This window comes from Leptopilina heterotoma, unplaced genomic scaffold (genome assembly GCF_015476425.1).
Source record: "Leptopilina heterotoma isolate Lh14 unplaced genomic scaffold, ASM1547642v1 Lhet_31, whole genome shotgun sequence".
NCBI classification, from domain to species: Eukaryota; Metazoa; Arthropoda; class Insecta; order Hymenoptera; family Figitidae; genus Leptopilina; species Leptopilina heterotoma.
The window spans coordinates 1837891-1861074 of NW_025111011.1; the positions used below are offsets into that span (position 1 = coordinate 1837891).

A 23184-nucleotide genomic window follows, 5' to 3' on the forward strand; every position below is an offset into this window, starting at 1 on the left:
GAATTGCTCCAAAAATGTAATTGTTCTTAAAAATTTAATTTCAATTCCTCGAAGAAATCAATAATTTCAAAAAATGTTTTTTTTAATTCTTTGGAAGAATTCACAGGAATTGAATTATTTTCAAATATTTCAATAAAATTGTTCGAAAGAAATCAATTATATTAAATACAATTTAAATTAAACTTTTTTAAAATAATTCAATTATTCTTTTAGATTTTAATAAAATTCTTTGCAAGAATTCAATTATTTACATGAATAATTCTTCGAAACAATTCAATTATTTCGATAAATAACAAAATTATTTCCGAAAATTCAATTATTTTGAGGCATTTTAATAAAATTGTTTGCAAAATTTAATTATTTTCAAAAATAACAAAATTTTTCGCAGAAATTCAATTCTTTTTAAACACTTTAATAAAATTTATTATTTTAAAAAAATATTTTTTTAAAATTCTTTAAAAGAATTCAATTATTTCCACAAATAAAAAGTTTCGCAGTAATTCAATTATTTTCATAAATAATAAAATTCTTCGCTGAAATTCAATTATTTTTGAAAATTTTAATAAAATTCTTAGCAACTATTCAATTATTTTCATAAATAATATCATTTTACAAGAATTGCTCGAGAAATGTAATTATTCTTATAAATTTAATTTCAATTCCTCGAAGAAATCAATTATTTAAATAATGTTTTTTTTTAAATTCTTTGGAAGAATTCAATTATTAACAAAAGTATTAGAATTTTGCCCAGGAATTTAATTATTTTCAAATATTTTAGTAAAATTCTTCGAAAAAAATCAATTATTTCTATAAATAACAAAATTATTTCCGAAAATTCAATTATTTTGAGGCAATTTAATAAAATTCTTTGCAAAATTCAATTATTATCATAAATAACAATATTCATGACAAGAATTCAATTATTTTTAAAAGTAATAAATTTCTTCTTGAAAATTCAATTATTTTAAAAAATTCCAATAAAATAGTTTGCAAGAATTCAAATATTATTTACATAAATAATTCTTTGAAAAAATTCAATAATATCGATGGATAACAAAATTTTTCCCGAAAATTCAATTATTTTGAGGCATTTTTATTAAATTCTTTTCAAAATTCAATTATTTTAATAAATAACAATATTCATCACAAGAATTCAATTCTTTTGAAAAGTAATAAATTTCTTCTTGGAAATTCAATTATTTAAAAAAATTCTAATAAAATCGTTCGTAAGAATTCAATTATTTTCATAAATAATAAAATGCTTTTTAGGAATTCAATTATTTTCAAAAAAAATTTAACAAAATACCACACAGACATTCAATTATTGTCAAAAATTTTAATAGAATTCTTTGTAAAATTTAATTATTTTTAAACCAATTTCTATACTATTTTCATGAAATTTCCAAACAGAATTGAATTCTTTTAAAATTTTTTTGTAAAAATCTTCATAAGAATTCAATTATTTTCATGAATGATAAAAATGTCTCAGGAAATCATTTATTTAAATTAGAATTTGCATAAAATTATTAGTCTAAAGAAATCAATTTTTCAAAAATTTTTATAAAATTCTTCGCAAGGATTAAATTATTTTTATAAATATTTAAATTCTTTCATGAATTATAAAATTTGTTGCAGGAATTCAATTTATTAGTAGGATAAAAAAGAAGTAAATTTTTTTTTATGATAATTAGGAAAAAGTCAGGAAAAAAATTATATCAATTAATTTTTTTGGGAAAACATATTCATTAGAATCTTTTTGATAATTTTTCTTAAATTTTTGTAGATTTTCACAATCTTTTTAAGGAAAAACATTTTTTCCAGAAATCAATAGCATATTTTTCTGCAGATATCAAATTGAGACAATAAACGAATCAAAAATGTTGCATCGCAACATTTTTGATTCGTTTATCGTCTCAATTTGATATCTGCAGAAAAATTGTCGAAGTTGACAAAATTTTTTTTTTTGCAAACACGTTTAAAAAATCGAATATCGACAGAATTTATTTTTTTTCTTTGTAATTTTTTTGAAAGGCAAATAGTGCGCAAAGACGCTGCTGATTGTGAGTATTATAAACATGAGAGAAGGATTCGAGGCACGTGATAGAATCAGTTTCTTGTGAACTGCTCAGCAACTGCAGTCTGAACCAATCAGGAATCTGATTCAATGGCAATTTATATCCTCATGTTGTTTGAAAGAACCAAACTTGCTTTTCACGGTAATTTTTTTCTCCTTCCTTGTTTTTTTTCGTTCCTAACTTTAAAAAAAAGGTTGATTTAAACTTTTAAAGAAACCGAAAAGGAAAGACTGGTTACAAAGAGAAGGGAGAAAAAGAGAAAAAGAAAGCTCTATGGAAAATATTTCTTTTAAATTACATTTTGAAAGATTTTCTCTCTTAAAAGAAAAGGTTTTTTCTTCTTTAAAAGATTAACTTTTAACTTTCTCTATAGAAAGAATTTTATAAATAAATACCATATATGTATTTATTCTCATATACAATTATGTATATGATTCAAAAACCTTTTTTTTTAGTCATTTAATCTTCTTTCAGAAATATTCATTTTTCAATTGTGATTAAATATATTAAAAATTAAAATCGTTGTTTGGAGAAGAAAAATAATTGTCACCACACTTGTAAAATAATTATTTTCTTTTTACAACAAGGTGTGAATATGAATAATGATCTGTTGGGAATAGAGAAATTTACAGATCATAAATTTAAGTATTAAAATCTTTTGGATCATAAGTCTTCTTCTTATTCCTTTTCTATTTTCTCTTTCCCTTTTCTTTCTTTTTTTTTGTGTGTGTGAATGTCTTGAAAGTGCTCTTAAAGAATATGTATATACAGTAAATGACAGAGATAGAGATAGATAAAGATAAATAGGTAAAGAGAGTGAGGTGGGGGGTAAGGGGGGAGTGCAGTGTGAGAAAAGAAGAATTGTAAGGAAGCGATGAAAAGGTATTTTCTTGGCTCGTTTATGAAAGACATATAATAGAAGGAACCCCTTGGTTTTTTTGAAAGAGAAAAAAAGCCGCGCTCGCTTTGTAGACTGAATAACACTCTTGTTTCGCAGCTCTCGCCTATGCAATTCGATGCAATCCAATACGTAACCCTCTTAACATTTTTTTTTCTACTAGAGCCATTCATATTTTTGAAAAATTGAAAAGTTCTTTTAGGTTCAAAAAACAATTGGCAAAATATTTTTTAACTACCACTATAGTGGTATGTAGTTAAAAAATATTTTTGCCAATAAGCCATAAGTTACAACTATATTTGTAACTTATGAAATTTTTAACTAACAAGTATTTTAAAAATATTGATTATTTTAACAAAAAAACTATTTGTAAATATCTATTTTAAATCCAATTATTTTAACTGTACCAGTCCTTTTTAACTACCAGTAGTTAAATAAATTAGTGATTACTACTGGTAGTTGTAAATACTCTCTGAATTTTAATTACTAAAAATATTTTGACTTGTTGCTTTTGAATTAGTAAATTTTACTAGCAAATGGTAATTTCTACTAATTTATTAGTAAAATTTGCTAATTTCAGACTTTGCACTCGATAATTAATTTTAAAAAAGTAGCTTTCAAACTAAAAAAAGTATAGTAAATAGAAGCCATCGAACAATTAAACTTGACGACCAAAAAAAACTCATTTTAGGAACTTGACAAAACCGACAATAATTCCATTCTATATTTTATTTTCCTGATTTTTCCCCCTAATTTTCATCAAAAAATATTTACTTCTTTCTTATCCTGGTAATATATTCAATTTCTGCAACGAATTTCATTATCCATGAAAGAATTTAAATATTTATAAAAATAATTTAATTCGTGCGAAGAATTTTATAAAAATTTTTGAAAAATTGATTTCTTTAGACTAATTTTATGCAAATTCTAATTTAAATAAATGATTTCCTGCGAGACATTTTTATTATTCATGAAAATAATTGAATTCTTCTGAAGGTTTTTACAAAAAAATTTTAAAAGAATTCAATTCTGTTTGGAAATTTCATGAAAATGGTAGAAATTGAAAATCATTGAAATGTAAAAAGTTTTTAAAAATAATTATACAAAGAATTCTACTAAAATTTTTGACAATAACTAAATGTCTGTGTGGTATTTTGTTAAATTGTTTTGAAAATAATTGAATTCCTGTAAAAAATTCTAATATTTATTAAAATAATTGAATTCTTGTGAACGATTTTATTAGAATTTATTAAAATAATTAAATTTCCAAGAAGAAATTTATTACTTTTAAAAATAATTGAATTCTTGTCATGAATATTGTTATTTATGATAATAATTGAATTTTGCAAAGAATTTCATTAAAATGATCCCCAAATTTGGAACGTTCAAATGAACGAAATATTTTTTATTGCAGATATTTTTATAAATTACTAATTACAAAAAAATTAAAAAACTGAAATTTTACGTTTAGGAACTCAAAAATTAATTTTTTGGACAATGGCACAAAATAATAAATTGCAATAAAAATTTAATTTGTAGAAAAAATAAATAAATTTCGTTCATTTGAACGTTCAGAACTTTAGGATCTTTTATTAAATTGCCTCAAAATAATTTAATTTTCGGGAATAATTTATTATTTATTATCGCGACATAATTGAATTGTTTCGAAGAATTATTTATGTAAATAATTGAATTCTGGAGAAGATCTTAATTAAAATCTAAAAGAATAATTAAATTATCTCAAAATAATGTAATTAAAATTATTTATAAAATAATTAAATTCCTGTAAAAAATTCTAATACTTTTGTAAATAATTGAATTTTTCCAAAGAATTTTTTAATTATCAATTTCTGTAAAATTGTATAAAAAATAAGTGAAATCCTGCGATGAATTTTATTATTTATGAAAATAATTGAATAGTCGCGCTATAAGAATGTTATTAAAATTTTCAAAAATAATCGAATTCCTGCGAAGAATTTTATTACTAATGAGAATAATTGAATTATTGCGAAAAATTTTATTATTTATGAAAATAATTGAATTCTTACAAAGAATTTTGAAAAAACATTTTTTTAAATAATTAATTTCTTCGAGGAATTAAAATTAAATTTTTAAGAATAAATTAAATTTCTTGAGCAATTCCTGTAAATTTGTATAAAAAATAATTGAAATCTTGCGATGAATTTTATTATTTATGAAAAAAATTGTATAGATGCTAAGAATTTTATTAAAATTATAAAAAATAATTTAATGCCTGAGTAGAATTTCATTATTCATGAAAATAATTGAATTATTGCAAAAAATTTTATTAAAATGTTTAAAAAGAATTAAATTTCTGTGAAAGATTTTATTATTTTTGAAAATAATTAAATTATTCATAAAAAATTTATTTAAAAAATTTTTTTTTAATTTTATTTTAAATAATTGAATTCTTGTAGAAAATGTTATTTGTGAAAAGAATTGAATTTTTCTATTAATTAATGTAAAATAATATTAAAAATAATTGAAATTCTTCGATGAGTTTTATTATTTATGAAAGTAATTGAATTCTTGCTTAGAATTATTTTATTAAAAATTTTCTTTTAAATAATTGGATTTTCATGAAAAATGTTATTATTAGTGAAAGTAATTTAATTATTGTGAAGAATTGTATAAAAATTTTGTTAAATAATTGATTTTTTCGAAATTTTTTTGGAAATGCCATTCTAAATTAATTGAACTCCTGTCGAAATTTTATTAATTTATGAAAATAATTGAATTTTTGGATTAATTTTATCAATTTTTTAAAAATAATTCAATTGTTTTGCGAAATTTCATGAAAATACTAGATATTGAAAATAAAATTGAATTTCGAATATCTTTTGAAAATAATTGAATCGATTTAAAGAATTAGATTATAATTTTTGAGAACAGTTTTTTGATTTCTAATATTAGCGAATTTAAAGTAGTGGACATTCTAAAAAAAAAAAACGGAAATAGTAGCTTTTTAGTGGCTGAAGCCTGTAATTCAAAAGCAAAAAGTCAAAATATTTTTTAATTCAAAATTAGAGAGTTGGTAATCATAGCCAAAGGTTGTTAAAATTCTCTATAGTTACAATGAATGATCCACAAGTTTTGAACCTTCAAATGAATGAAATATTTTTCAAAGATATTTTAAAAAATTACTGAGTACAATAAAAATTAAAAACTTAAATTTAACATTGAGAAACTTTGCAATTCAATTTTTTTTATATGAGACTTAAAATTATATTGTGATAAAATAAAAAATCTTTTTTTATTGCAACTGAAGTTGCAGCATAAACGTGGGTTATTTAATTATTTTGAAAACGTTGGGAAGTATGGTCGAGGGGAGTGTAGAGTATTTTCGTTTGGGTCCGGTGTAGCAGAGAGTGGCGAGGCAGGTGCCTCGTGTTTTCTATGGAGATGCTGGTTCTCAGTGCATATAAGTAGGTCCCTGAAAATCTTGATGAAGGTCCACGACCCGATCGAAAGGATTCGAGAGACAGGACACATTAATGTATCTCTCTGATTGGAATGGGATTTTCTTTCTCTCTCTCTCTCTTGCTCTCTTGTCGCGTGGCCTCAACCCGCAAGTATTTATTTCTCAAAAGAAAAACAACCGTGAAAGCCTCATTTATACGCTGCATGCTCCCAACTAATAACTCTATATGCACTAAAGATCAACCAAGCATCGAAAACTTTCATACGCGCACGCTATTCGAACGCAAGAAAAAAAAAGGAGAAGAAGAAAAAGTTTAAATAAAAGATATTATAATATCGAGATTCACGGAAAGTACCTCACTAACTGCTTGCACATATTTTCACTTCATTATGATTGTTTAACAATGTACTCGATTTATACGCTCATTAGTTTAGATTTGGATGAGGAAAACAAAAACCCTTTTTTTTATCTGATTTCCCTCTCTGTAAATTTGAATTAGTAAATATATTTACTAAATTGAATTAGTGAATGACTTTTTGCTTTGGAATTTGTAAATTTTACTAATAAACAGTAATTACTATTAATTTATTAGTAAAATTTACTATTAGTAAGATTTACTAATAGTAAATTAGTGAATCTTACCAATAAATTGTAATTTCTACTAATAAATAGTAATTTCTACTAATTTGTTAGTAAAATTTACTATTAATAAGGTTTACTAAGAGTAAATTAGTAAATCTTACTAATAGATTGTAATTTCTACTAATTTATTAGTAAAATTTACTAAATCAAAAGCAAAAAGTCAATCAGTAATTTAAATTAATATTAATTTACATTATAATTATTAATAATACTGTATAAATCTGAATTAGTAAAAAATAACTAATTATTAGTAAAATCGTAGCTGACTTTTTGCTTCAAGTTTTAATAAAAAATACAACTGTTACTAAAAAATTACTAATTCTCAATAAGAAAATAAATATCAAAAAGAATTGTCAAATTTCACTAATTAAATTAGTATAAATAACTTTAAGACTAAAAAAAAGGAGTAAAAATAAAAAAAAATAATTTGACGACTAAAAAAACACTTTTTATTCGGTTTAGAAAAATCACAAAAATTTTATTCTGTATTTTCCTAAATTAAATTCCTGTAAAATTTTTATTATTTTATAAAAATAATTGAATTATTGCACCAAATTTAATTAATTTTTTTTTAATTTAATTATTGCAACAAATTTTATTAAAAATTTTTTAAATAAATGAATTATTGCAACAAATTTTATTAAATTTTTTTTAAATAATTGAATTTCTGAGAAAAATTCTATTATTTGTGAAAATAATTGAATTTTTGAAAAAATTGTATTAAATGTTATGCAAAATAATTGAATTAATTAAAATAATTTAATTAAAATTGTATTAAAAATAATTAAATTATTGCAACAAATTTTATTAAAATTTTTTTAAATAATTGAATTTCCGAGAAAAATTCTATTATTTGTGAAAATAATTGAATTTTTGAAAAAATTGTATTAAATGTTCTGCAAAATAATTGAATTATATTAAATAATTTAATTAAAATTGTATAAAAAATAATGGAATTCATACGCTAAATATTAAAGTTTTTTTAAATAATTGAATTTCTATAGAAAATTTTATAATTTATAAAAATAGTTGAATTCTGTCGAAGAATTTTATTTAAATTTTTAAAAATAATTCTATAATGGAATTTTTGAAAAAATTTTATTAAATTTTTAAAAATAATTCTATAAATGAATTTTTAAAAAAATTTTATTAAATTCTTTGAAAATAATTAAATTCTTTCCAAAAATGTTATTAAAATTAAAAATATTACTTTTGAATTATTTTGATTAATTTTAATAAACCAGTATTAAAAATAATTAAATTCTTATGCCATAAATTTTATTCTATTTATGAAAATAAATAATAATACTTTCGAGAAATTTATTAAAAATATTGTATTGTAAATAATTAAATTCTTATAAACAAAATTTCTCTAAAACTTCTGTTAATAATTAATTTCTTTCAAAGAATTTTATTAAAATATTCTAAATAATTGATTTTTTCCAAAAAAAGTTTATGAAAATTGAATTTTAAATAATTGAATTCCAGTAAAAATTTCATTATGTACGAAAATAATTGAATCCCTGTAATGATTTTATTGTTTATGAAAATAATTGAATTATTACGAAGAAATTTATAAAAAAAATTTGTAAATAATTGAATTCTAGTAAAAATTTCATTATTTACGGAAATAATTTCATTACATTACATTTGTAAAAATAATTGAAAACTTGCAAAAAATTGAAAGAAAAATTTGAAAATAATTGAATTTTCTTTATTTTAATTATTAACGGATTTCAAGTAGTGTAAATTTGTAATTGTTGCAAATAGTCGCATATTATGTAAAATAACATTTTTTAATTGAAAAAAATTTCTTGATAAAATGGTGATTTAATTTCTCCACTTGAGAACGCCAAGGTCGCCACCAGATGGCAGTGAAAATTCCAAGAATTGTGAAGTGCCATCTAGCGGTGACCTTGGCGTTCGCAGGTGGAGAATAACGTCTCCATATTAAATCTTAATCTGTTCGTATAATAATTTTACTATTATTTCTGACGATTTTTTTTACGATTTTATAAATTTTTTGACTAATTTTATGAACCTGGTGATTTGGTGAACACTCCAAATAAATATTAAAAAGGAATTTAAATTTGAATTCACTTCAATTTGCCATTTTGCAAGAAATTAAAAAGACATTTTCCTATTCAATTAACAAATTTTTTTTTTCCAGGGGAAAAAAAGGAGAATGAGAAAAAGAGAAATTACAACATTGGAAATGAAACAATATCTCAGGAATTTTCCGGTTGGGAAAAGTATGTATAATATTTTTGAAGGAATGCTTATAAAGAAACGAATTCTCATTGTTATATAAATTATTTAAAAAAACAGGAAAAGGGGAGCCGAGAGAGAAAGAAAGAGAGCCACAATGGAGATGGAGGGAAAAATCGGTATTCAGTATTCGCAAATCGGATCCCGTTATATTCGAACGGAAACAAGAACGGTTGAACGCAATAAAACTTCCTTCTTTTAATTCTCGTCGTATTTTCGCACTCAGACCATTGTAATTAACGTATTCCTATTTTCGTGTCTGACATAATAATTGTCAAATGATTTTTTTTAGTCACGGTTTGCTGGACGAAATTCCAACGAAAAGCTATTTAAGTCGATAGACAATCTTTATACTAATAATAGTAGAAAGTGTCGTCCAACAATTATTATCTTTTCCCATCAGGTCATTATTTCAAGTCTTTTTGAAAAAATATTTTCAGTTTTCATATTCTCGTTTCAGTTGCATTTTCATTTTTTATTTATTTTATATTATTTATATTTATTTTATATTTTTATTTCATTTCATTTTCATATGCACAATTTTTCTAAGGACATCAAATTGAGACAAAAAAAAACGTATCAAAATTGTTGCGAACAATTTTGATACGTTTCTTTGTCTCAATTTGATCCTAAAAAAAATGGGTAAATAAATTTTCAAATATAAATAAATATTTAATTTTCACTTTGTTATTTTTCGATTCTACGCATTTCTTTAAAATTCAGATTTAAATTTCAATAGACTGTTTTAAAAGTCCGCCCTTCGATAAAAGAGACGCATTTTTTCGCTCGGATTTATTTTTTCTTTCTTTCTTCGTCTTCTTCTTAAATTGATGAAGAAACGGTGCAAAGTGATGAATAAATAATAAGAATTCGCCTCTTCGCAGTCTTGTATGTAATACCTTGTCCTTAAATAATAACGAGCCCACGGGAACAGCTCATACATTATGGAACAACTCTTTCGCCTACTTTTGACTCCCCTTATAAACCAACATGCAATATCTTCCAAAGCCCTACTTTTTTCCCACGTGTATATTTTATTATTACTATTATTATTATTATTTTTATCATCATTACTATCAATTTTTACTACTTTTTATTTACTATTTTTATTTACTATAAGAAATGAATTAAAAAAAGAAGAAGGATTAAAGATAATTTAATTTTAAATTTTATTAATTAATCATTCATAATTGTGAAAATAATTATTATTTAAAATATTTGGCTCTTATTCCTAAATTATAGTGTCATAATTCAAATTTAAAGAGTGAAAAATTTTTTCTCACGCAACATAAAATTTTTTGAAAATTTTACGTTGCTATACTTTTTTACGAGGGGCGCGCACATGGCATAATTTGTAATTATAAAGAACAAAAAATTATACACTCCACAATTTAAACGTATTGAGCCCTTCGTTATTTCGTAAACAAAAATAAATACCCTGGTGAGTCAATATCTTATTTTTTTTTATCTTCAAGAAAAATGCGCTGGGACAAGATAAAAAGTTTCAAAAGAAAATTTTACTTTGAATTCGTTGAAAAATAAAAAAAAAAAAATTTCTCCAAACAATTCCAACTGTATTAGTCATTTTATATTATTACAGATTATCTTTTCTTGTATATTTTTGCAATTTATCTGAAATGTGGAGAAATATTTTACATTCCCATTGCAATCGATCGTGAGAAAAATGAATCACTTGAGAATAAAAAGGAAGAAAAGGGAAAATGTGTAAATGACATTCTTTCGTAATATATATAGTGTAATACCATTTTGTTTTGTCCAAAGAAAAAGAAAAATGATTTATGAATAACATTTTTCACACGAATTTTCTTGTCCTACTAAATAAAAATAATATAATTCTCAGCTTTATCATTCAAATATAATCAGTCCGAATCTTCTTCAAAATTATTATTATCATTTCAATTCAATTATTATTTTTAAGAATTCTTCTTTAAATTAATTAATTTTCAAAAAAGTTGTTTTTTAAAATTTTAACTGAAATGTGTTTTTAAATCAATGTTTATGAGAAAATTCTACTAGAATTCAATTATTTAAATACAAAAATAAATAATTTATTCAATAATTGAATGTTTCTTAAAATTCAATTCTCATAAAGAATTGTGTAAACAAATTTTTAAATAATTGAATTCTTTCGACGATATAATATAATAATTGAATATCTGTGTGGTATTTTATTAAATTTTTTTTTCAAAATAATTGAATTCCTAAAAAGCATTTTATTATTTATGAAAATAATTGAATTCTTGCGAACGATTTAATTAGAATTTTTTTAAATAATTGAATTTAAAAGAAAAAATTTATTGCTTTTAAAAATAATTGGATTCTTGTCATGAATATTGTTATTTATAATAATGATTCAATTTCGCAAAGAATTTTATTAAATTGCCTCAAAATAATTGAATTTTCGGGAATAATTTTGTTATTTATCTTTAATAATTGTATTCTTTCGAAGAATTATTTACGTAAATCATTCAATTCTTGGGAGGAATTTTTTAAATTCTAAAAGAATAATTGAATTATTTCAAAAAAATTTAATTAAAATTCTATTTAAAATTATTAATTTCTTTCGAACAATTTTATAAAAATATTTGAAAATAATTGAATTCCTGTGGAAAATCCTAAAATTTTGTAAATAATTGAATTCTTCCAAAGAATTGAAAAAAAACATTTTTTTAAACAATCGATTTCTCCGAGAAATTGAAATTAAATTTTTAAGAACAATTACATTTCTCGATCAATTCCTGTAAAATTATATAAAAAATAATTGAAATCTTTCGATTAATTTTATTATTTATGAAAATAATTGAATAGTGGATAAAAATTTTCAAAAATAATTGAATTCCAGCAAAGAATTTTATTATTTATGAAAATAATTGAATTATTGAGAAAAATTTTATTTGTGATAATAATTGAATTCTTCCAAAGAATTTTAAAAAACATTTTTTTAAATAATATATTTCTTCGAGGAATTGAAATTAAATTTTTAAGAATAAATTACATTTCTCGAGCAATTCCAGTAAAATTAAAATTAAAATTGTATGAAAAAAAAATTGAAATCTTGCAATGAATTTTATTATTTCTGAAAATAATTGAATAGTTGCTAAGAATTTTATTAAAATTTCCAAAAAATAATTAAATTACTGAGAAGAATTTTATTATTTATGAAAATAATTAAATTATTGCGAAAAATTTTATTAAAATGTTTACAAAGAATTGAATTTCTGTGAAAGATTTTATTATTTTTGAAAATAATTGAATTCTTTTGTATGGAATTTTATTAAAATTATTAAGAATAATTATATTTTTTGAAAAATTCGATTAAAATTTTATTAAAAATAATTGAAATTCCGCCATGAGTTTTATTTATTTATGAAAAAAATTGAATTCCTTAAAAAAAATTTATTGTGTACGAAAATAATTGACTGTAAAAATTTTATTTTTTTGACAATAATTGAATTATTGCGAAAAAATTTATAAAAAATTTGTAAATAATAATTGAATTCCTGGGAAATTTTTATTATTTTATGAAAATAATTTAATGTTTGGGTAGAATTTTATTACATTTTTTCAAAATAATTGAATTCTTTTAGAAAATTTTATTAGAATAGTAAATATTGACAATCATTGAATTATTGAGGAAAATTTTTGAAAATAACTGAAATTTTACCAAGATTGTTATTAAAATTTTTGAAAATAATTGAATTTTGGAGAAAAATTTAATTGAAGATTAAGAATTTAATTCAAAGATAATAATTGAAATTTTGACGAAACTTTTCAAAATTTTTGAACTTAATTGAATTTTTGCGAAGAATTTTATTACTTTTCGAAATAATTGAATTTCTCCAATCATTTGCAGTTTCTCTAAAATTCTCCAAATTATATCGTCAAATTTACGAATTTTTCGTATAAAAAGAGACTAAAATAAACAAAAATTACGAATTACTGCACTTTTCACAAATCAAATTTTAGAGACTGAGCATTAAAAAAAATATTCCTTTAGAATAATTTTCCCTTTATTTGATATTTGAAAAATAAATAAATATATATATTGTATATACAAATAAGACGATTTTTCATTATGCTGATGATATGATAAATTATGTATTACTTCATCATTCATCGTATAAATTTTATTGCATCATTTAGAATATTATTAGAATTATCGTTTTCTCTCACAACATCCTTGAGAATCCTGCATAGAAATTAAGCGTTAAAGGAAAATGATAGCATAGTATGTATATAAGTTTTCGAAAAACCGCGCATACAGAATAATGTGAAATTATATATAAATATGATAATTATGAAACAACTACTTTATGTAGTTTTGTTAGACTTAATTGTAAAATATGGAGAAAGATGTTGCTCTTAGATCCTCTATTGTTGAAATTATTATTACTTATAATGACTTTTATATAATAAAAAAGTAACAGTAGTGGCAAGAGAAAAACAGAAAAAATTAATGAAACAGCAGTGGCAAAATTAGAACAGTGGTAAAATTAAAGTAGTCACAAAATCAAAATAGAAATAAAATTAAAATTGTAGAAAAATCAAATTAAAATAGTAATGAAAACAATAGTTTCAAAATTTAGTAATAATAATAATAATAATCTAAAATTATGAGCAAAATATCTAGTTCAAAAATACCACAAAAAACAAAAAGTGCTATTCTCTACAATTATTTCAACGTTTGTTTTTCCCAAGAAGCAGAAACCGTTTCTAAAATAACTTCCGATTGCTATGAGAAAATCCGAGAAAAGAACAAGTAGCACTAAAAATATTGATCAATTATTATAGAAGTCGAACGATAAAAAGAGAAACTATATAATTTTCGTGAATTGATGAAAGAGCTACAGCACAAAACATCTGTTTGGCAATACTACAACTAAACAATAACTTTCAAGAATCATTTGCAAACTGTTTTGCGTACGGCAGAATAAAAAAAAAACTATAGCTTACTGAATTTCTATTTTTAAATTTGAAAATTGCAACGATTTTTTTTTTAATCAGTTTTGCTTTACCTAATTTGCAAGTTAATTAGTTTTGGGAAATCAAAGCAACATTATTTATGGATCCAATGATCATTTAAAATTTTTGTGTCAATTTCATTTTTGCGATTTGGTACCAAGATTCTGTTTTGTAAAAATTTGATTTCATTTGGTACCACTTTGATGCACTTTTGGTATCAAAGTTTCTGTTCGGTTCTGTTTGGTAGCAGTTTTATTCAATTTGGTACCATGTTACAATTTTAATTAATCAGTAATTAATTAATTTAGTAGCAGTTTGATTCGTATAAACTGGATTTAATTTGGTACCAGTTTGATTCAAATTTGTAGCAAATTGATTCCATTTGGTACCAGATTGATTCAGTTTTAAGTAAATTTGCTTTAATTACCAGTTTGATGCAATTTTAAATCTGTCTGGTACCATTTTGGCAAAGTTAAACCAAAAATTTTGCCAATTTGATTGATACCAATTTAATTCAGTTCTGTAACAACTACATTCGATTTGGTACCAAATTGATTCAGTTTTGTACAAATTGGATTTAATTACCAGTTGGATACACTTATGCATCTATTTTGTATCAGTTTGATACAAATTGGTACCAGTTTATTTCAATTTTCCGCACTAATTTTATTTCAATTTGGTACCAATCTGCTTCCAATGTCATCAAATCACTAAAAATTTTGGTTCAGATTTGGTACCAATTTTTTACCAACTGAAAGAAGTACCAAAAGATTGGTACCAAATTTCTTAAGAAGAAACAAAGAAGAAAAAACTGAAAGAAGTACCAAACAATTGGTACCAAAAAGTGAAGGAAGTACCAAAAAATAAAACAAGTGCCAATGATAAAAATACAACTGTTCAATTATTGTTTCCTAAAATTCAATTTTCAATTAAAAAAAATCATCACCTGAATGAATCCCGGCATCGACATCAGTCTCCTTAAAAACACATCCATCTGGACACTCATTCCTCCCAATGGTATCATCGAGACTATCCTTTTCATGATCACCCGAAAAATCCTCATGATTACCAGAATCATCAAGAGTATGCTGCCTCCCAGCTCTAACCAAAGCACTTGTACTCCTCGCCAATTTTGTACTATGCGTCCTTCTTATTAAATTCGCGAAAGTCGTACTATTATTCCCACCACATTGTTTTGACATTTTCTGCTCGACAATTGATCTCGATTCCCTAGTTCTCGATTTAATCTTCGGCACAGTTGTTCTCCTTTCAACATCCTCATTATCATCCTGATTCTGATGCTGATGACGATCGTCACTTCGATTTTTACGTCTAGCATCATCATTACAATTCTCAGTATCAATGGAACCTAAACTATTATTCAGTCTGTTGTCCTTTCTCGCAGCATCTTTCTTACCGGTAAACCGGCTCTGAAATCTTTCTATCGTCTTAAAGGACCTGGTCCTCTCAACCTTCTTTTTCTGTTGTTGCTGCTGCTGTTGCTCCAAACCATCATCCACTTTCGATGTCTCGAAAATTCTCGTCAACGATTGCACCTTACCGCGTGGCTCAATCTTCTCACTACTTGTCAGATTATCATGATTACTCAAAGTGCGTGTCAAATTATTCACCACTTTTGTACTCGTACCAATTGGAAATGTATTACAATATTTCTCCGAATTGGGGGAAATTGTTATTGTCCCTTGACGCGATTCTCCATCAAGTGAAACATAGAATGTCGATCTCCGCTTTGGAGAATCCTCCTGCTCGAGCATTTTGACTCAATTACATTTCAAATTTCGGCAGAATTTGAACCATTCCAAATGTTCCCAATGTTTCTTTGGGATTATTTTCTAATCGGGAAATTCGATGTTAAAACAGGATGCTGAAGGATGCTAAAGATTGTGAAAGGATCTTAAAGTTTGAGAAAGGTTGTTAAAGGATTTGTAGAGTTGTAAGATGTTAAAGGTTGTTAAAAGATTTAAAAGATGTTAAAGATTGTTAAAAGATGTTAAACTTGTTAAAGAATGATGAAACGTTTCATCAGTGAGAAATTGTACGCTCCTGATATAGGGACAGGTTAAATGCTAAGAAGGTAGAGAGAGAAAGAAAAGGTCGCCTTTCCTCTTGGCCAATCGTGAGAACGCTATAAGAAAAAGGGATATCTCTTTCTCGCTTGACTGTCAGATCAATGGCTCTCAGGAGGACATATATGTGAACTATAAAACTTCTCAACCAAGAGTGAAATATCGTAAACACACTGTGGCACAACTCCCACCCTAAAATGAATTCAAGTAGTGCTAAAAGCACGTGGATGCATCACACGAATTGACATTCGTCGTGGTTTAACTCCTTCGAATCAATTCAAGTTCAAAACAAGTTTCAAACAAGTATTTTCTCCTCTCCTGTCTCAAGATATCCTTCTTCACTCTCCACGACAAAGTATTTCGATTCAAACATTCAACTTCTTCGGCACACAAAACACTCAACTTGTCACATTTCCTTTTTCTATAGACACTTTATTTATTTGTTGCATTTAACATTTAATCGATTTTACTATTTATAGTTTAAAAAAAAAAGGGAAAGAAAATAGAAAAGAAATTATGTTGGGTAGGTATTGTAGGTGGTATTGTTGGGGTACTAGTGGTATATACTAGTATTTTGCTAGTATTTTTCTAGTGTATTACTGGTATTTTGCTCTACAAGTATCACTGGTATATTAGAGTAATTTTTTTTGAACTGGTATATTGTTAGAGTATTACAATAATTCACAAGTAATTCCTCTTTCGAAAAAGAAAATACAGATTCTTTATTCGTTTAAGGACTGGTTTTCTCAAGAGGACAGGTTTTCAGATTGTAAATTCTCTAATATATTTGCAAAGAGAATTTTTGTTTTTTTATCCGCCGATGTGTAAAACACTAGAGGAATTATTGTCTAAAATTTTTTTTAACGAAAAAATATTCCTGTTGTTGTTTTTTTTTGAAAATTAAGTGAAAAAGCGTGCACAATCGCGGATACGAGAGCGCGATATAGACAACCTCTTGCCGAACGAAGTCACGACTATCTGCTCAGGAGTGTCGACTTTTTCCTACTGAACACTCAGCGCCTCTGATGGCAGGCCGTTAAGACTCGCGACGCATTTCGTTTACTACGATGCACTCCTCCAGACTTCCATTGTATATTATTATATTATGAGATTTCTCTCTCTCTATCTTTATCTTTTTTTCTATCTTCAATTTTCTCTCCAATTTTCTCTGGATTTACTCCTTTTGATATTTTTTGCTGCAGTGGGCTCGTTGATTTTTGTTAATTTTAAATAGGCAAAATATTTTTTTAAGAACAATTTTTTTTACAACAGGAACAATAATAATAAAAATTGTATGTTAAAAATAAAAAAAAATAAAAAATAATAATAATAATAAAAATAATACTAATAATAATAAAAGTAGTAATAATCATCATACATTTACAAATTGAATTTTTAAAAAAAACTTTATTACATTTTGTAAAAATAATTAATTTCTCTCGAAAAAAATTATTAAAATTTAAAAGAATAATTAAACTATTTTTAATAATTTATCTCAAATTGTATTAAAAAATAATTAAATTCTTAAGATGAATTTTATTAAAAAAATTTCACGGAGAGAGAATATATATTAAATTTTGTAAAAATATTTTCAAATTGGGGAAAAAGTGCGACAAAGCGAAATTTTGATATAAAAAATACTAAACTTTAAAAAAACTTATGTGAAATTTAGTATAATTATATCAAATATCAAGAATATTAATTAAATTCTAATATAACTTTAATAAATTTCACAAAACTTTTTTTAAAGTTTAGTATTTTCTATATCAAAATTTCGCTTTGTTGCACTTTTTCCCCAATTTGTAAAATACTTTTACAAAATTTAATATATATTCTCTCTCCGTGTTCAAATAATTGAATTCCTGTAAGAAATTTTATTATTTATAAAAAATTAAATTGAATTTCTGCTACGAATTCTATTATATTTGTGAAGGTAATTGAATTGTTGAACAAAATTTTCTTAAATTTTTTAAAAAATAATTAAGCTTTTTCAGAAAAATGTTATTAAAATTTAAAAGAATAATTGTATTTTATTTGTTTAATAATTAAATTAAAGTTTGTATTAAATATAATAAATCAGGGTTTCCACAAAAATTTTATTTCGTTTATCCCTTAATTTTCCTTGATTTTCCAGACAAAATTTTAGCTTTTTCCCTTACTAGAAAAAAATTAAGATTTTCAAAAATTTCAAATTCAAATCTTTTGAAATACAATTGTATTTCAAAAGATTTGAATTTGAATTGAAGAAAACCCAGTGAATTAATAATAAAATTAATTCTACGTAGAATTATTATAGTTAAAAGTAAGAAAAATTCTGATTTTTAAAAATTTGAAAATCGAAACCTTTTCAAAATCCAATTATTTCTAAGTATCCCCCCCCCTAATGTTTTTAATATTTAATTATTATCTAAAATTCTAACCGAAATTCATTTCTAAATCAATTTTTATTAGAAAATTCTACGAGAATTTAATTATTTAAATACAAAAATAAATAATTTATTCAATAATTGAATGTTTCTTAGAATTTAATTTTTACAAAGAATTTTATTAACAACTTTTGAAAATAATTAATTTCTTTTAAGGAATTTAATTAAAATTTTACTAAAATTTATCATATTAAAGAATTTTATAACAATTTTTGAAAATAATTGAAAACTTTTGGAAGAATTTTATTAAAATTTTTTTAAATAATTAAATTCCTGAGAAAAATTTAAATATTAATTTATGAAAATAATTAAATAAATTCATGTGAAGAATTTTTATTAAATTTCGTTTAAATAATTGAAATTTTCCCAAGAATATTATTAAAATTTCTGACAATAATTTTAATTCTTGAGAAGATTTTCGCTATCTATTTATAAAAAAAGGTAATTTAATTCTTAACGGGAATTTTTAAAAAAAATTCGAAAATAATTTTATTCTTCGAAAGTATTTTATTAGTTTTCAAAAGAATTGAATTCTTATGACGAATTTGGATATTTATCGAAATAATTGAATTTTGGAAAAGAATTTTATTAATATTCCTTAAAATAATTGATTTTATGTGGAAAATTTTGTTGTTTATCAAGATAATTGAATTCTTTTACAAAATTACTTAAAAAATTTTGAAAATAATTAATTTCCTGTGACGAATGAAAAGTTATTTATGAAAATTTTTGAATTATTGCAACGAATTTTATTATTTTATTGAATAATGAAATGTTTCTTAAATTTTAATTTATTTAAATCCTTAATTTATTTAAAATTAAAATTATTTAAAAATCATTGAACTGCGAAAAACTTTTGAAAATAATTGAAATTTTGAAAAGAGTTTCATTTAAATTTTTGAAAATAATTGAATTTTTGGCGAAAAATTTTGCTATTTATAAAGATAATTGAATTCTTAACGAAATATTCGTTCAAATTTTTTAAAATAATTGAATTTCTTCGAAGAATTTTATTACCTTTGAAAATAATTGAATTCTTGTGATGAATATTGTTATTTATGAAAATAATCGAATTTTGTAAAGAATTTTTTTAAAATTCCTAAAAATAATTGAATTTTTGTAAAGAATTTTGTTATTTATCAAGATAATTGCATTAAAACTTTTGAAATAATTAAATAATATTAAAAAATTCATTCTATAGTCAGAATTAGAAAAAAATGTTGAAGGGTTTGTATTAGAATATTCAAATATAAATGAAAAATAATTGAATTCTTGCGATGAATTTTATTATATTTATGAAAATAATTATATTATCGAGGAATTTATGAAAAATTGTATTGAAAATAATTAAATTCTTGTAAAAAAAATTCTATCAATTTTTTTTTTTTTGTAAATAATTAATTTCAATCAAAGAATTTTATTTAAATATTCTCAATAATTTTTTTCGAAAAGGTTCATGAAAATGGAATTTTAAATTAGTGAATTCCAGTGAAAATTTCATTATTTAATTGAATTACTTACGAACAACGTGAAATTCAATATGGAGACGTTATTCTCCACCTGCGAACGCCAAGGTCACCGCTAGATGTCAGTTCAGTTCCTTCTTAGAATTTTCACTGCCCTCTGGTGGCGACCTTGGCGTTCTCAAGTGGAAAAATTAATTCACTAAATTTATTATTAAACGCTGAGTTAAAAATCGCATTTTTAACGCATGAATGAAAAATATAAAACTATTAGTTATATAAATAAAAATATAAAAAATGTCTCATCTTTATACAAACAAACAAAAAAAATTTTAAAAAAGGTGAAGTAAAAAATCAGCGCAGTCTCTCTAAAAACTATTGTCAGCGGGAGGTGAAACAAAAAGCAGAACGTGTCCGCCCTTCGAAATTTATTATTCATAATGTTGATATATGTTGGCCACTAAATATCAGCATAAAGAGTTCTTTATGTCGAACATTTTAGCGAGACTAATGATGCCGAAAACGTTAATGTATTTAACATTCAGAAAGAGAGAAGTTATTTAATTACAATCATCAAAATTTCGATTATCTCGTTCAAAATAATAATTTCGAATAATTATCTCGTTCCTCATTTTTTTTCAACAAAATTTATTTATGCAATTGTGTAAATTTTACCATTTGCAATTATTGACAAAATTTATTTATTGGATAAATTTTACCACCTGTATTTTTTGTACAGGTGGTAAAATTATCATTATCTATTCCAAAAAGAATAGATAATGATTAGTAAAAAGAAATTATTTCTCAATCCTTCAAGAAGGAAAGGTTTAAATTTGCGCTAAATTATAAATTAAAGAAGTTCGTGTCGAAAATGAGACGAAGTTTAAATTTACGAAAGCTTTCCCCACGAAAAAAAAATGTTCTCGAGTCATTTAACTTTTATATGATATATTGAAAAACTTTACGAAAAGAAGACCCGCGTGGAATTTAAAATTAGCAGCATAGGCTTCAAGAAAGGCGTCTTTTCATCCGCAGGATGAACGCACATATTTTGATACTTTTTAAAGTGCTTCCGAGATAAAAGTGTGTCTATACATATATATATACAAAAGGGGGATAATTTTTGTACTTATGCACTGCACCTACTATCTATTTATACATGTCACACTAGACGCCAATTTCCTGTCTGAATTTTGTGAATTTTGTCTTTTGGCTTCAAAGTAAGTAAAACGGGTATATATTGGTATATACACAGTGAATACTTATACAAGTCGAAAGACCGCGAGTCTTCCTGCATATATATAAGATACAGTGAGAGAGGAGAGCTAAAAAGGGTAAAAAAAAAAATGAAAAAAAAAGTCGACGCCCAACTCGCGACAAAGAAGCAGGATTCGTGCCAGCCGGTCATTCAAGATCTCGTTACAGCTTTTTTAAACGATTTTTCATTCCTTTTTTTCTTTTCTTCATTCCCGGCATTTTAAGTGATGATCTACCTACCCTGTTGAAAATATTACTGAAATCTTGCAAAAGAACGGAGATCCAATTAACAGTTTTAAATGACGACGTCTTTATTGAGAAAAAAATTGAACCAATCTCCCGAATATCAATTTCTTCGCTGGGAGAAAAAAAAGATCATATATAATTACTTTTATTATCGCAGTTATTTACAAGTAATTTTTGGTATTTTTCTGAGTAATTATTTATAATTAATAATTATTATCTAATAGTTATTATTTACTATACTATATTATTAATTATTGTTGTTTATCATTACATTCTCCAGGGCTTGAAGTAGGTCCGTAAATACTGTAAAAATCCGTTTTTTTGAAAAAAAATCCGTAAAGCACGAAAGAATGAAAAGTTATGGTAAATTGTACGATTTAATTTGGATAATTTTAGAGAAATTACAAATGAAAATTACAAAATTTTCCTCAATTCAATGATTTTCAATATCCACTATTTTCATAAAAATTTTCCAATAGAATTCAAATATTTAAAATTTTTTTTATAGAATTCTACACAAACTTTTAATTATTTTTAAAAGATAGGTAATAAAAATTTCACAGGAAATACATTATTTTCAATTTTTTTTTATAAATTTCTTCGCAATCATTCAATTTTTTTCATAGATAATAAAATTTTTGCGGGGATTCAATTATTTTCGTAAAGAATAAAGTTCTTTTTAGGAATTCAATTATTTTCAGAAATAATAAAACTCATTGCAGAATTTCAATTATTTTTTATACAATTTTAATCGAATTCCTCGAAAAAATTCTTAAAAATTTTATTAAAAATCGTCGAAAGAATTTAGTTATTTAAAAATTTGTTTACAAAATTCTTCATGAGAATTGAATTTTAAGAAACATTCAATTATTGAATAAATGATTTATTTTTGTATTTAAATAATTGAATTCTAGTAGAATTTCTCATAGATATTGATTTAAAAACACATTTCAGTTAAAATTTTAGATTATAATTGAATATTAAAAGCATTAAAAAGTAAATTTTTAGAAATAATTGAATTTTGAAAAAGTTTTAAATTAAAATCATTGAAATTTTGAATTTTCTATATTTTTTACTAACAATTCTGTGGAATTGTTAATAATATGATTAGGGATTTGATTGAGTAATTTGATTAAGAAAAGACGAAAAGATTTTAAATTGGACGATATAATTTAGAGAATTTTAGAGAAATTACAAAATGCTCGCAGAAATTCAATTATTTTCAAAAGTAATAAAATTCTTCGCAAAAATTCAATTATGTTAAAAAATTTAGAAAAATTCCCGTAAAAATTTCAATTAGTTTTAGAAATAATGAAGTTTATCTTTGAAATTTAATTATTTTAAAAAATTTTAATAAAATTCTTGGCGAAATTTCAATTAGTTTTAGAAATAATTAA

At 23.4% G+C, this 23184-nt stretch overlaps 2 protein-coding genes across 8 annotated transcripts in view; one reads left to right on the forward strand and one right to left on the reverse strand.

Annotated features, from left to right (window-relative positions):
* LOC122504677 overlaps nt 1–9692 on the forward strand; it is a 67921-nt gene extending 58229 nt beyond the window's left edge. The window contains exons 3-4 of the mRNA XM_043615882.1: nt 9228–9309; nt 9386–9692. Of these exons, the coding sequence (XP_043471817.1) occupies nt 9228–9309; nt 9386–9527 (224 nt within the window). The 3' untranslated portion in view covers nt 9528–9692. The remainder of the gene's footprint in view (nt 1–9227; nt 9310–9385) is intronic.
* Nucleotides 1–23184, reverse strand: part of LOC122504672 (disabled homolog 2-interacting protein) — a 239990-nt gene that overhangs the window by 141611 nt on the left and 75195 nt on the right. Inside the window, exon 1 of one of the 7 annotated variants that reach the window (XM_043615871.1) lies at nt 15255–17418. The exons of 4 other annotated variants lie outside the window; for them this stretch is intronic. In XM_043615871.1, coding sequence (XP_043471806.1) covers nt 15255–16083 — 829 coding nt within the window. In that variant the 5' untranslated portion in view covers nt 16084–17418. Of the gene's footprint in view, nt 1–15254; nt 17419–23184 lie in introns of those variants that run through there. 2 more of the 7 variants (XM_043615869.1, XM_043615870.1) reach the window with 2 other exon arrangements.